General features: G+C 37.1%; 1 protein-coding gene across 1 annotated transcript in view; it reads left to right on the top strand.

Annotated features, from left to right (window-relative positions):
• Nucleotides 1-1,089: 1,089 nt before the first annotated feature.
• Nucleotides 1,090-16,564, top strand: part of hsd17b3 (hydroxysteroid (17-beta) dehydrogenase 3) — a 34,357-nt gene continuing 18,882 nt past the window's right edge. Inside the window, exon 1 of the mRNA XM_061928349.1 lies at nucleotides 1,090-1,323. Within this exon, the coding sequence (XP_061784333.1) occupies nucleotides 1,170-1,323 (154 nt within the window). The 5' untranslated portion in view covers nucleotides 1,090-1,169. The remainder of the gene's footprint in view (nucleotides 1,324-16,564) is intronic.

The following is a 16,564-nucleotide window of genomic DNA, read 5'->3' on the forward strand; positions in this document are numbered from 1 at the left end:
CCTGCCTGTAGTCCAGACCTGTTTCCCATTGAAAATGTGTGGCGCATTATGAAGCCTAAAATACCACAACGGAGACCCCCGGACTGTTGAACAACTTAAGCTGTACATCAAGCAAGATTGGGAAAGAATTCCACCTGAGAAGCTTCAAAAATGTGTCTCGTCAGTTCCCAAATGTTTACTGAGTGTTGTTAAAAGGAAAGGCCATGTAACACAGTGGTGAACATGCCTTTTCCCAACTACTTTGGCACGTGTTGCAGCCATGAAATTCTAAGTTAATTATTATTTGCAAAAAAAAATAAAGTTTATGAGTTTGAACATCAAATATGTTGTCTTTGTAGTGCATTCAATTGAATATGGGTTGAAAAGGATTTGCAAATCATTGTATTCCGTTTATATTTACATCTAACACAATTTCCCAACTCATATGGAAACGGGTTTTGTAATATGTAGCCATGGTAACAAACTCAGAGGTGCATAAACAGGAACTAAAGGAGTCCAAAACTAACAGAAAACACAAGTGACTCGAAAAACTTAAACAGACTATGATCCGGGCAGCGGATCATAACACGTATGTGTATTGTATCGTAAGATTCTTTGTTAAAATAAAGCCAATAATGCAATTTTTGGGGTGTTCCTGTACTACACAATGTAATGCCATCCAATTAAAGTAAAAGCATCTATTTGTCAGTGTTGTCGTTTGCAGTGGCGTAGGCCTGCCTTGGGTCTCCACTGAGAACTGTTTTTGATATATTGGCTATCTCATTAGATTACACTCGAAGGACAAAAAAATAGAAAACAGCTGTCATTGTGATGCGGTGCACTTTAACATAATTACTGGCCGGTGCAGGATGTGTGTAGATGTGTATGTGTCTTGTGCTTCAAAAGCAACCTTCCTACACGTGTTGCTAAAAGCAGTTTTTCAAGTTGTGCCTCTCTCTGCAAAGACAAACACGTTTCAGGCTGACACGCTCGTTGAAATAAAGGCCGGGCTCCCATTGCGACGTGCTGGCTGCTCGGTGTTGGACGGAGGGAGGGTGTGAGCGTACTGATCCTTAAACGGGGAGTGTCCTCTGACAGCATTATCACTGCTTTCTGTTTATATTTGTTCCCCGGGTGAATCACTGACCAACGTTCTCCAAGAGCACACCGACAAGACACACCGGACCAGCATGAAGAGTTTACTGGAAGTGTTTTTCACCAGCCTTGGCGGTGCAGTTGTTGTTTATTATGGAGTAAAGCTGCTGCTTGTCATCAAGATGCTTTATCCCAAAGTGTGGTTCCCGCTGCCAAAGTCCTTCTTTTCGTCAATGGGAGAATGGGCAGGTAAGCTTTCTGTCAGATGAATGTATCCGATTACTTGAGTGACACTGAACATCACAAGGGCACCTATTAGAATCAATGCATAGTTGGTTTTTTTTGAGAATGAAGAACATAATTCTAAAATTATATTATAAATTCATAAGTCTGTGTTGGGCCCCTTATTATTCACTATTTACATAAATAATCTTGGACAGAATATTCCGAACTCAACTTTCCATTTCTATGCTGATGATACTGTCATATACTGCACAGCACCCACTCTTGCTGAGGCTTTTAAATATCTTTACAACATGCATTTGACAGAGTACAAGAACAACTTTGCTATCTTCAACTGGTTTTAAATGCAGAGAAAACAAAGTGTATGCTCTTTACCACATCAAAAACTGTAAGATCAGCACTGTGTGAGAACATTTTAACAAGAAATGGGCAACAAATGATGTTAGTATCTGCTTTTAAATATTTAGGATTTGTAATTGATGACCACTTGAGTTTTAAGGAGCACATTCAGTATGTTGTAAAAAAACTGAAACTTTTACTGGGATTTTTGTTATGATCCGCTGCCCGGATCATATTTTTTGTTTACGTTTTCAAGATACTTGTGTTTTTGGTTAGTTTTGGACTCCTTGAGTGCCTGTTTTGTACACCTGAGTTTGTTGCCATGGCTGCTTATTATTTTCACCTGCTGCGTTTGTTCCCGACGCGCACCTGTTTGTCATCACTGACATTATTATTTAAGCCTGCCTTCCCTGTCAATCTGTCTTGCTTCGTAGTTTGCTTTTTGCAACAGTAGACGACTTTTGTTCTTGCTCTGTACCTGTTAGCTTCCACGCTAGGCTCTGTTACTCGCTAGCTCCGACGCTAGTCTTCCTTAGTTTTCACCTTATGTGCTATGAGCACCCTTTTCTTTGTTTCTTCTGAGTTATTCCGTAAATAAATCATTTCTTTTACCTTCACGCTGTGTCCGAAGTCCGTTGCATTCTGGGAGAACGAAACCCCGCATCACCATGCGCCCCGGTCGTCACAATTTTATTATAGAAACAAGTCTTGCTTTTCTTTTACTGTGAAACAGAAATTGGTGGAAACAACCTTTTTACCTGTTATTGACTATGGAGATGTGTTGTACGTGAATGCTACTGCTGGTTGTCTCCACAAGCTGGATAGTGTGTACCACGGGGCACTGAGATTCATCACCAACTGCGCTCCCCTTACTCACCATTGTGTGTTATACTCAATGCATACCTGCCAACTTTTGAAATCAGAAAAACCTAGTAGCCAGAGTCCAGGGGCCACAGGCCCCGGTAGGTCCAGGACAAAGTCCTGGTGGGGGGTTCAGGTTCGCCCCCCGACGCAAAATGATTATTAGCATTCAGACAGGTTAAAATGTTGCTAAAACCATCACTTTTCTATCAGTCACAGTGACTTTTCAAAACAAAAATATTACAGCAAAAATCATATGGGTTGATTGACATGTTTATTCTGTAAGCTAACTTCAATAGTTTGAAATTATTTTGACAGTTAATGCCAGTTATCCTGTCAACCTTTCACAAGACTTCAATTTGTTAATTGAAAGTATAAACAGTATAAACACTTTTTACAGTAAATAAATGGTAAAATAGTACTAAACAATTCCATTAAAAAAAAAATTGGTGTCATCATTAACTTTCTGTCCAAGCTTGTATAATCTACTGCCTTGTTCAATTGTAAAAAATATTCTGTGCCTAAAATTCACATTTCTATCACAATTATCATACTGTAAACATGGTAAGCTAACTTCATTAAAATTAATAGTCCTGTCAATAGCATGGAATTACAATTCAAATGTAGTTTTTTTGTAAGCCTTTCAAAAGAATTCAAAATATGAAAAATTATTGAAAATTAATTTAAGCCATCAGACACTTGAAAAGTGGCACATCACATCTCTAATGTAATCATTTGAACTTTTCAACAGAAATAGCACTGCAAAAATATTAAGGACATACTTCTGTATTTTGGTAGTTATGCTGTCAACATTTAACAAGATTTCTTCAACTTGGACTTGAAAGCATAAATAGTATAAACACTTTTAACAGTATAACAGTACTAAACAATTCCAATAGATAACATTGGTGTCATTACCTTTTTGTGGCTAAAATCCAATCTGTTTGGGCGACGAAAAACGTTGAAAGTTTTCCACTTGTATCGCTAGCAACGGCATTAGACTTGTGTTTTTTTGTCCCAACGTGGTCTTTTACATCGCTAATTCCTCCGTGTCCGATCGAAAAATCTTGTCTGCACAAGGTGCAATTCGCGTAGTTTTCACTCTTTTTGGAACGGATAATTATTCCCGGATAGGCTTTTGAATATTCTTCACGGAATGACTGCAGTTTTCTTTTCGGTTTAAGACTCGTTTGCGATTTTTCTCTGGCTGATTCCATGATCGTTCGCTCGTTTGGAAACAATGGCAACTGGTGCCTCGTGCTTGGCAGCGGTGCTATAAATAGCCTCGCGCATGGCATTCGGAATGGCTCGATAGGAAGTTACGGGACGCAGTGTTGATTGTCATTGTTGTTACGCGATTTCGTGAATAAAACTTTTTTTTAAATATATTTTTTTAATTAATGAAAAACCGTATTTTTTATCACTGCAACCGTAACCCGGAATAGGTTGATGAAAACCGTACTAATTACGGGAAAACCGGAGTAGTTGGCAGGTATGTCAATGGTTAACTGGACATCTTTATGTGCTCAACGCCTCAATCCTTGGTATGTTTTCATCTACAAAACCATTCTGGGTATCACTCCATCTTATCTGTCTTGTCTTTTAACAAAGAAACAAGGAAGTCACGATCTTCGTTCAATGAATGTTCTGCAATTTGTCGTCCCCAAAGTAAGAACTGAACTGGGCAAGAAAGCATTTAGGTTTTCAGCACCGAAGGCATGGAAAAACCTACAATTGAATATTAAACTTCAAACCCTAGTTACGTTGAATGAGTTTAAAACTTCTGTGAAAGGACTGCAGTCTACCTTGTCTGTATGCACATGTGTCATGTGAGCAAGTTTTAATGTTGTAAATGTGATGTTTTATGTATTTGTTTACCGTTTTTAATGTAACCTTGCTGCTGCCCTCTTGACCAGGTCTCCCTTGGAAAAGAGATCTTTGATCTCAATGGGATTTTACCTGGTTAAATAAAGGCTAATAATAATAATTGTTAGAGTGGAAACTCCAGAGTCAAACAGCCCAAAACTTGCACAATTCAAACCATCATCTAAAGTGTTAACTTTTGAAGCAACATTTACCAGAAGAAGCCAAAGTACCGCATTTTTCGGACTATAAGTCGCAGTTTTTTTCATACTTTGGCCGAGGGTGCGACTTAAACTCAGGAGCGACTTATGTGTGAAATTATTAACACATTACCATAAAATATCAAATAATATTATTTAGCTCATTCACGTAAGAGACTAGATGTATAAGATTTCATGGGATTTAGCGATTAGGAGTGACAGATTGTTTGGCTAGCATGTTCTATATGTTATAGTTATTTGAATGACTCTTACCATAATATGTTATGTTAACATACCAGGCACGTTCTCAGTTGGTTATTTATGCCTCATATAACGTACACTTATTCAGCCTGTTGTTCACTATTCTTTATTTATTTTAAATTGCCTTTCAAATGTCTATTCTTGGTGTTGGCTTTTATCAAATACATTTCCCCCAAAAATGCGACTTATATATGTTTTTTTCCTTCTTTATTATGCATTTTCGGACGGTGCGACTTATACTCCGGAGCGACTTATACTTCGAAAAATACGGTACTTGTTTTTAAAGACACTGGACAATTACTGAAGATGACTACGTCTTCACTACAGGAAAAAACACACACACGGTCATCAACAATCTACAACTGTACAATAATAACATATTACACCAAGTTCAACAATTAAGTGCATGCTGTCAAAATGTTACTCCAGTCTTTTAATTATTCTCCTTTTTACTTTAATGTCCTTTCTCATTCTAACTTATTTATTTCTGTTTGTGTTACTTATTTCTATTGACATTTTTAGAGGGAACAAATATACATGTTATTTAAAAAAAAATATATATATATATATATATATATATATATATATATATATATATATATACAGTCGTGGTCAAAAGTTTACATACACTTGTAAAGAACATAATGTCATGGCTGTCTTGAGTTTCCAATCATTTCTACAACTCTTATTTTTTTTGTGATAGAGTGATTGGAGCACATACTTGTTTGTCACAAAAAACATTCATGAAGTTTATGAATTTATTATGGGTCTACTGAAAATGTGAGCAAATCTGCTGGGTCAAAAGTATACATACAGCAATGTTAATATTTGGTTACATGTCCCTTGGCAAGTTTCACTGCAATAAAGCTTCTGGTTGAATTTTTAACCACTCCTCTTGACTAAATTGGTGCAGTTCAGCTAAATGTGTTGGTTTTCTGACATGTACTTGTTTCTTCAGCATTGTCCACACGTTTAAGTCAGGACTTTGGGAAGGCCATTCTAAAACCTTAATTCTAGCCTGATTTAGCCATTCCTTTACCACTTTTGACATGTGTTTGGGGTCATTGTCCTGTTGGAACACCAAACTGCACCCAAGACCCAACATCCGGGCTGATGATTTTAGGTTGTCCTGAAGAATTTGGATAATCCTTTTTTTTCATTGTCCCATTTACTCTGTGTAAAGCACCAATTCTATTGGCAGCAAAACAGGCCCAGAGCATAATACTACCACCACCATGCTTGACGGTAGGAATAGTGTGCTGGGATTAAAGGCCTCACCTTTTCTCCTCCAAACATATTGCAGGGTATTGTGGCCAAACAGCTCAATTTTTGTTTCATCTGACCACATAACTTTCCTCCACAAGGTCTTATCTTTGTCTATGTCGGGGGTCAGCAACCTGCGGCTCTACAGCCACATGCGGCTCTTTAGCGGTGCCCTGGTGGCTCCATGGAGCTTTTTCAAAAAAGTATGGAAATGGAAAACAAAATAGGATGAACTTTTTTTTTTTGTTTGAATATGGTTTCTGTAGGAGGACACACATGACACAAACCTTCCTAATTGTTAGAAAGCCCACTGTTTAATATGTTTGTGCTTCACTAATGAGAGTATTTGGTGAGCGCCATTTTGTCCTACTAATTTCAGCGGCCCTTGAACTCACCGTTGCGTGGACTGTGACTCAACAGTGTGTTTACATGTATAACTTTCTCCGACGCTGCCACAGAAAGACATGTTTTATGCCACTCCTTTTTTGTCTCATTTTGTCCACTAAAGGTTTTATACTGTGCATGAATGCACAAAGGTGAGCTTTGTTGATGTTATTGACTTGTTATGGAGTGCTAATCAGGAATATTTGGTCACTGCAAGTTAATAGAATAGAATAGAAAGTACTTTATTGATCCCTGGGGGAAATTCAGCACCACAGTTCGCTCACAATAGACAATAATAATTATAAATAATATAATATAATATATATAATACATATATAATATATAAATAATATAAATATATTCTACATATACTCTACCTTTAAGTTCAGTCAAGGAACATATGCATTATACAGTCTGATGGCTGTCAATATGAAGGACGTCCTGTGTCGTTCCGTGTTGCATTTTGGGAGTCTGAGCCTTCCACTGAAAGTGCTCATTCTCTCTGCAAGGTCCGAGTGTAGTGGGTGGGAGGTGTTGTCCATAATGGCTAAGAGTTTTGCTAGACTTCTCCTCTCTGACACCACCGCCAGGGAGTCTAGCTCCACTCCCACCACGTTACTGGCCTTCTCTACCAACTTGTCCATGCTAAAATGATATTTAGGCTAGCTGTATGTACATATTGCATCATTATGCCTCGTTTGTAGGTATATTTGAGCTTATATAAGTCTTTAAATTTTTTGCGGCTCCAGACCGATTACTTTTTTGTGTTTCTGGTCCAATATGGCTCTTTCAACATTTTGGGTTGCCGACCCCTGGTCTATGTGATGTCAAACACAAGTCAAAAGTGGTAAAGGAATGGCTAAATCAGGCTAGAATTAAGGTTTTAGAATGGCTTCCCAAAGTCCTGACGTGTGGACAATGCTGAAGAAACAAGTCCATGTCAGAAAACCAACAAATTTAGCTGAACTGCACCAATTTTGTCAAGAGGAGTGGTCAAAAATTCAAGCAGAAGCTTGTGGATGGCTACCAAAAGCGCCTTATTGCAGTGAAACTTGCCAAGGGACATGTAACCAAATATAAACATTGCTATATATACTTTTGACCCAGCAGATTTGGTCACATTTTCAGTAGACCCATAATAAATTCATAAACTTCATGAATGTTTTTTGTGACAAACAAGTATGTGCTCCAATCCCTCTATCACAAAAAATCAAGAGTTGTAGAAATTATTGGAAACTCAAGACAGCCATGACATTATGTTCTTTACAAGTGTATGTCAACTTTTGACCACGACTGTATATATCCGTACATATATACAGTATATATACACATATTTATAAGTATATATTACAAACCCCGTTTACATATGAGTTGGGAAATTGTGTTGGATGTAAATATAAACGGAATACAATGATTTGCAAATCATTGTCAACCCATATTCAGTTGAATATGCAACAACGACAACATATTTGATGTTCAAACTGATAAACATTTTATTTTTTGCAAATATTCATTAACTTTAGAGTTTGATGCCAGAGAAGTTGGGAAAGGTGGCAATAAATACCGATAAAGTTGAGGAATGCTCATCAAACACTTATTTGGAACATCCCACAGGTGAACAGGCAAATTGGGAACAGGTGGGTTCCATGATTGGGTATAAAAGTAGATTCCATGAAATGCTCAGTCATTCACAAACAAGGATGGGGCGAGGGTCATCACTTTGTCAACAAATGTGTGAGCAAATTGTTGAACAGTTTAAGAAAAACCTTTCTCAGCCAGCTATTGCAAGGAATTTAGGGATTTCACCATCTACGGTCCGTAATATCATCAAAGGGTTCAGAGAATCTGGAGAAATCACTGCATGTAAGCAGCTAAGCCCGTGACCTTCGATTCCTCAGGCTGTACTGCATCAACAAGCGACATCAGTGTGTAAAGGATATCACCACATGGGCTCAGGAACACTTCAGAAACCCACTGTCAGTAACTACAGTTGGTCGCTACATCTGTAAGTGCAAGTTAAAACTCTCCTATGCAAGGCAAAAACCGTTTATCAACAACACCCAGAAACGCCATCGGCTTCACTGGGCCTGAGCTCATCTAAGATGGACTGATACAAAGTGGAAAAGTGTTCTGTGGTCTGACGAGTCCACATTTCAAATTGTTTTTGGAAACTGTGGATGTCGTGTCCTCCGGACCAAAGAGGAAAAGAACCATCGAATTGTTATAGGCGCTAAGTTGAAAAGCCAGCATCTGTGATGGTATGGGGGTGTATTAGTGCCCAAGACATGGGTAACTTACACATCTGTGAAGGCGCCATTAATGCTGAAAGGTACATACAGGTTTTGGAGCAACATATGCTGCCATCCAAGCAACGTTACCATGGACGCCCCTGCTTATTTTAGCAAGACAATGCCAAGCCACGTGTTACATCAACGTGGCTTCATAGTAAAAGAGTGCGGGTACTAGGCTGGCCTGCCTGTAGTCCAGACCTGTCTCCCATTGAAAATGTGTGGCGCATTATGAAGCCTAAAATACCACAACGGAGACCCCCGGACTGTTGAACAACTTAAGCTGTACATCAAGCAAGAATGGGAAAGAATTCCACCTGAGAAGCTTAAAAAATGTGTCTCCTCAGTTCCCAAACGTTTACTGAGTGTTGTTAAAAGGAAAGGTGATGTAACACAGTGGTGAACATGCCCTTTCCCAACTACTTTGGCACGTGTTGCAGCCATGAAATTCTAAGTTAATTATTATTTGCAAAAAAAATAAATAAAGTTTATGAGTTTGAACATCAAATATCTTGTCTTTGTAGTGCATTCAATTGAATATGGCTTGAAAAGGATTTGCAAATCATTGTATTCCGTTTATATTTACATCTAACACAATTTCCCAACTCATATGGAAACGGGGTTTGTATTCTATTCTAACATCTATATTTCTTCATTTCCTTTTAACATTGTACAACTTGGGTACATTGAGGAGTTTTTCGTTTTGTAAAGTCATATTTTTGCTCATTAGTATTGTATTCTTTTAACATATTTTATTGCCTTAATCACTGCTTAAAAAGCCATCTATCTATTCTCTATGTGTTTTCTTCAATTTGAAAATAGTGACACTTAAACACAGGTAGTGAACCCACTTTAAATGACTAAATGTGAGCAAACGAACATGTCAAAGATATGAATGATCAGTTGTAGATATGGAGAAAGGGCTCTCCCTTTCGAATATGTTTACTTATGTCAATGAAATCATATGATGTTAATTCATGCAACTTTTAAGTACAGTACAGGCCAATAGTTTGGACACACCTCCTCATTTCAATGCGTTTTTTTTAATTTATTTTCATGACTATTTAACCTTGTAGAATGTCACTGAAGCATCAAAACTATGACACCTGTGAAGGGAAAACCATCTCAGGTGACTACCTCTTGAAGCTCATTGAGAGAATGCCAAGAGTGTGCAAAGCTGTAATCAGGGCAAAGGGTGGCTATTTTGAAGAAACTAGAATATAAAACATGTTTTCAGTTATTTCACCTTTTTTTTTGTTAAGTACGTAACTCCACATGTGTTCATTCATAGTTTTGATGCCTTCAGTGACAACCTACAATGTAAATAGTCATGAAAATAAAGAAAACGTATTGAATGAGAAGGTGTGTCCAAACTTTTCGAAACAAATAAACTATTATAATTTTGGCTTTGTTATACTTTTGTGATGCCGCTATCAAACTAGTGATGGCAAAGAGGAAAAGTGAGACGATAACCCTAGAACAGTGGTTCTTAACCTGGGTTCGATCGAACCCTAGGGGTTCGGTGAGTCAGGCTCAGGGGTTCGGCGGAGGCCAAAACACACCCGACTCATCGTGTAAATAAAAACTTCTCCCAATCGGCGTATTACGGATACAGCAACAGCAGAAGTCACACTGGTTTGCAGGTGTGCAATTTGTTGTGAGTTTATGCACTGTGTTGGTTTTGTTCTTTGAACAAGGTGATGTTCATGCACGGTTCACTTTATGCACCAGTAAAAAAACATGGTAACACTTTAGTATAGGGAACATATTCACCATTAATTAGTTGCTTATCAACATGCAAATTAGTAACATATTGGCTCTTAACTAGTCATTATTAAGTACTTATTAATGCCTTATTCGGCATGGCCTTATTATAACCCTAACCCTCTAACCCTGACCCTAACCCTAACCAAATAACTCTAAATTAAGTCTTTATTACTTAGAATATGTTCCTCTAGTGTCCAAATAACTCTAAATTAAGTCTTTGTTACTTAGAATATGTTCCCCATACTAAAGTGTTACCAAAAACATATACATTTGTCTTGAATTTGAAAAAAACCCATTTTATTTTCCACTAAAGAAGGGTTCGGTGAATGTGCATATGAAACCGGTGGGGTTCGGTACCTCCAACAAGGTTAAAAACCACTGCCCTAGAACAACCAACAATGTTGACTGTCAATTTATGCAAAGTTCTAAATGTGCTATTATGCTGATAGTATATATTTGTACCATGAATTGTTTTAAGTGGACCCCGACTTAAACAAGTTGAAAAACTTATTCGGGTGTTACCATTTAGTGGTCAATTGTACGGAATATGTACTGTACTGTGCAATCTACTAATAAAAGTTTCAATCAATCAATCAATTCTAATGCTAACTGTTAACACGCAACCCTAATCCATACCAGCGATTCGTTGAACATCACTCTGGCATTTCCTTTTGGAAGTAGGTAACTTATTTCCAGACATGTTTACTATAACGACAGTAACTCTAATAATAATAATAATTCACTTTGCATTAATTTCTTGCAAAACGACAATGATGATGCAGCAATGGTGTCCCTACTAGTCCAGCATGAACACTACAAGAGGATTGTAGTCCCGGAGCGCTCTTGTCCACTTAAAACATTTCCTTTGGCCTCATCAGAAGACATACTTCACTTTCCCACAGCACTGAAAGAATCCTTAGGAAAAACACACAAAACAAGGCAGAACTGCTCTTTCCTTTTCTTTCCAAAGTTCACCTCAGTCTCTTGATAAAAACAAACACACACAAGAGAGGAACAGCGTGTTCTAGGCTGAACAATTGCCTCAGCACCGCTACAATTGAGCATTAACATATTCCCGTCAACACCAGCTTGTTATGTTCTCAAGTGATCCATGCTAGTAACCCATAATATTAACCATTATTATTTAACATTGGTACATTAACCAAAGAAACGCGGGGTTATTTTTTTAAAGACATCCATCAATTTTCTGTACTGCTTGTCCTCATTCGGGTCACAAGTGAGCTGGGCTTACCCCAGTAGACCTTTGTGTCAAGAGGTCTTGACTGGTCGCCAGTCAATCCCAGTGCACTGCAAAAAAAGAGCTGTCAAAGTATAATATAAAAAGACTAGATAATGGACAGATCATTTTAGTTGATTAAACGGTGTCAAAAAGCATGTTTTTGATTGATTGATTGAAACTTTTATTAGTAGATTGCACAGTACAGTACATATTCCGTACAATTGACCACTAAATGGTAACACCTAAATAAGTTTTTCAACTTGTTTAAGTCAGAGTCCATGTTAATCAATTCATGGTAGAATGTTATGTTTGAGTTGCTCAACATCGGGACCTAATTCAACAAATTCTCAACATTGTTTTAATGTCTCGTGCCTGCTGGGATACAGGCGAAGTTTCTTTTTCGACCGTGTCTAAAAAAATAATAGCGGTAATGTTGGTCTTCAAGATATACTGTATATATCAAACACTGTTTGGTCATGTTTTTGTTAAAGGGGTTACCGTATTGTTCGGAGTATAAGTCGCTCCGGAGTATAAGTCGCACCGGTTGAAAATGCATAATAAAGAAGGAAAAAAACATATATAAGTCGCACTGGAGTATAAGTCACATTTTTTGAGGAAATGTATTTGATAAAACCCAACACCAAAAATAGACATTTGAAAGGCAATTTAAAATAAATAAAGAATAATGAACAACAGGCTGAATAAGTGTACTCATATATATATATATATATATATATATATATATATATATATATATATATATATATATATATATATATATATATATATATATATATATATATATATAGAGAGAGAGAGAGAGAGAGAGATATCTACATCCTGAAAATATGCAAACAAAACTGTGTTTAGATAATTGATACTTCAAACTTGCATAAATAAATATTAAGGAATATAACATAACTTGGCTTCTGAGAGTTTCAAAATGTAATGAATAAAATGCTAAAGTTGTTGATAAACAAGCAATTATTTTAATAATTAAATATGGTCATTTCAAATGAATTATTATGATAATTTAAAATCAATTATTTCAAATATGTTTATTTTAATGTGGCTGGATGTAATAAGGAGTCACAAAAAAATACAAATAAAAATACAATTAATTTTGATGTTTTTAGCAAAATATAGTAAAAATGTATTTAGTTTTTTTTTTTTTAATTAATAAATATATTTATTTTTAGGTAAAATAAACATAATAATACAATTTATCTCTAGTCTGGATGATTTAGTTCTTGTCACCCTGTTGTCCTCCCGTCGTGAAAAAAGGCTGTCCTCACTCAGGTCCGCATGGAGCTGGAGGGGGCGTGGCTTCCAGCTCCGGTTGAAAATCGGGAGATTTTCAGGAGAATATTTGTCCCGGGAGGTTTTGGGGAGAGGCGCTGAATTTCGGGAGTCTCCCGGAAAATTTGGGAGGGTTGGCAAGTATGTTATATGAGGCATAAATAACCAACTGAGAACGTGCCTGGTATGTTAACGTAACATATTATGGTAAGAGTCATTCAAATAACTATAACATATAGAACATGCTATACGTTTACCAAACAATCTGTCACTCCTAATCGCTAAATCCCATGAAATCTTATACGTCTAGTCTCTTATGTGAATGAGCTAAATAATATTATTTGATATTTTACGGAAATGTGTTAATTTCACACATAAGTCGCTCCTGAGTATAAGTCGCACCACCGGCCAAACTATGAAAAAAACTGCGACTTATAGTCCGAAAAATACGGTACATTATAAAAAATGTTTTACATTTAAAACATTTCTTTGGGGTCTACATAACATGTAATGGTGTTTTTTGGGGTCCAAATTTAGCATAGACTATGTTTTACGGACCATCTTTGAGCCCCTTTCCGACCGTCTCTTCAGGATGCGCCATTTTTGGGCGGTCTTATTCCCGTGGCTCCACTTTGCGCCTTCTCACCGCCATCTATGTTGTAGTTTTAGCGCTTCCATAGCGAGTCTACAGATATAAGTTAGAGCTGGATGCTACTTTGTATTAGAAATGACATCAGCGGAGGATGCATGTGCATGTACGAGACATTCTGCCACACAACAAGAAGATAGAGAAAAAGAAGGAACTTATTGGCTACAAGGCCATACTCGCAAAAAGCTCTTCGGGTAAAACTTTACCATCCACTGACGTCAACAATTGTAAAAACGTCTCCGGTTGGGCAAATTCCAAATGGCTCGTTTGAGGGAAAAATATGAAGGAAGGTAAGATAGTTTCATAAATATCTCCAGCTTGCCTCCATGGTTCAATTTTGGGACAAATCCCAAATACACCAAAACAGGTACAAATAGGTAAGAAAAGTTGTTGTTTTTCATTACATGTCCCCTTTAAGGATGAATGTATTACAGAAATTAAACTAAACTAAATGATGTTGTCTGCAATTAACTAAACAAAAATATAAAAGCAACACTTGTGTTTATGTTTCCATTTTTCATGAGTTGAACTCAAAACTCTAAAACTTTTACTACATACACGATAGACCTATTCCTCTCAAATATTGTTCACAAATCTGTGTAAATCTGTGTTAGTGAGCATTTATTCATTGCCAGGATAACCCATCCCACCTCACAAGTGTGGCATATCAAGATGCTGATTAAACAGCATGATTATTGCACAGGTGTGCTTTAGGCTGCCCACAATAAAAGGCCTCTCTGAAATGTGCAGTTTTATCACACAGCACAATGCCACAGATGTCGCAAGTTTTGAGGGAGCGTGCAGTTGGCATGCTGACTGCAGGAATGTCCACCAGAGCTGTTGCCCGTGAATTGAATGTTCATTTCTCTACCATAAGCCATCTCCAAAAGCGTTTCAGAGAATTTGGCGGTACATCCAACTGGCCTCACAACCGCAGACCATGTGTAACCACACCAGCTCAGGACCCCGGCATCCAGCAGGTACAGGTAACCTGATCAACTCTATGCGAAGGAGATGTGTTGCACTGCATGAGGTAAACGGTGCTCACACCAGATACTGACTGCTTTTCTGACCCCCATCCCCCCAGAGTCCAATAAAGCAAAACTGCACATTTCAGAGATGCCTTTTCTTGTTGGCAGCCTAAGACATACCTGTGCAATAATCATGCTGTTTAATCAGCATCTTGATATGCCACACCTGTGAGGTGGAATGGATTATCTTGGCAAAGAAGAAATGCTCACTAACACAGATTGAAACAGATTTGTGAACAATATTTGAGAGGAATAAGTCTTTTGTGTATATAGCAAAAGTTTTAGATCTTTGAGTTCAACTCATGAAAAATGGGAGCAAAACCAAAATTGTTGTGTTTACATTTTTGTTCAGTATATACAGTACCGTATTTTTCGAACTATAAGTCGCTCCGGAGTATAAGTCACACCGGCCGAAAATGCATAATAAAGAAGGAAAAAAAACATATATAAGTCGCACTGGAGTATAAGTCGCATTATTTGGGGAAATGTATTTGATAAAACCCAACACCAAGAATAGACATTTGAAAGGTAATTTAAAATGAATAAAGAATAGTGAACAACAGGCTGAATAAGTGTACGTTATATGAGGCATAAATAACCAACTGAGAACGTGCCTGGTATGTTAACGTAACATATTATGGTAAGAGTCACTCAAATAACTATAACATATAGAACATGCTATACGTTTACCAAACAATCTGTCACTCCTAATCGCTAAATCCCATGAAATCTTATACGTCTAGTCTCTTACGTGAATGAGCTAAATAATATTATTTGATATTTTACAGTAATGTGTTAATAATTTCACACATAAGTCGCTCCTGAGTATAAGTCGCACCCCCGGCCAAAAATGCGTCTTATAGTCCGAAAAATACGGTACATATGTGTGTGTGTATATACAATTATATATACAGTATGTATATACATATATATATATATATATATATATATATATATATATATATATATATATATATATACATATATATATGTGTATATATATATATATATATATATATATATATATATATATATATATATATATATATATATATATATATATATATATATATATACATATACACATACAGTATCTCTCACAGTCAATGCCAAGATAATATGGGTACATGTGTTGAATATAAAGTTTGTAGCCAATTTGCTGATTTGCAACTCCAGTCCCTGAACTGCCTTTCTCAAAGATATTCCAGATAAAAAATGTGACAGTCGAGCAAAATGTGCGAAAAATCTACGCCAATACATAGTATCTCCACCAGTGGTTTTTAAACTTTTTTCACCAAATACCACCTCACAAAACATTTGGCTCTCCAACTACTACCATAATGACCAACATTAAAATGCAGTAGCGTTGTAGGCGTAAATATTCCTTAATAACAAGGCAGAGGTTTTATTCCAAAGGTGTATTCATTATTTTTGGCCACTGTAACATTACAGCTTGAACAGTAACACTGTGTTTGAATATTTAATCAAGTGATTTTTTGGCGTACCATTAGATGGAGTATGGCCTACTCGATTTCAAAGTTGGGAGCAAACATGGCGCCCTGTGAGGGGCTTTCGGCCAATCATTTCGGAGATCCTCTGGCCATACGCAGTCTGATTGGGCAAAAAACCCTGACTTGACTACAGGGCGCCATGTTTGCTACCAATGATTCCTGGGCAAGGCCACTGCTGCTGCTCACTGCTCCCCTCACCTCCTAGGGGGTGAACATGGGGATGGGTCAAACGCAAAGGACAAATTTCACCACACCTAGTGTGCGTGTGACAATCATTGGTGCTTTAACTTT

Source organism: Nerophis lumbriciformis, linkage group LG33 (genome assembly GCF_033978685.3).
Source record: "Nerophis lumbriciformis linkage group LG33, RoL_Nlum_v2.1, whole genome shotgun sequence".
Taxonomy (NCBI): domain Eukaryota; kingdom Metazoa; phylum Chordata; class Actinopteri; order Syngnathiformes; family Syngnathidae; genus Nerophis; species Nerophis lumbriciformis.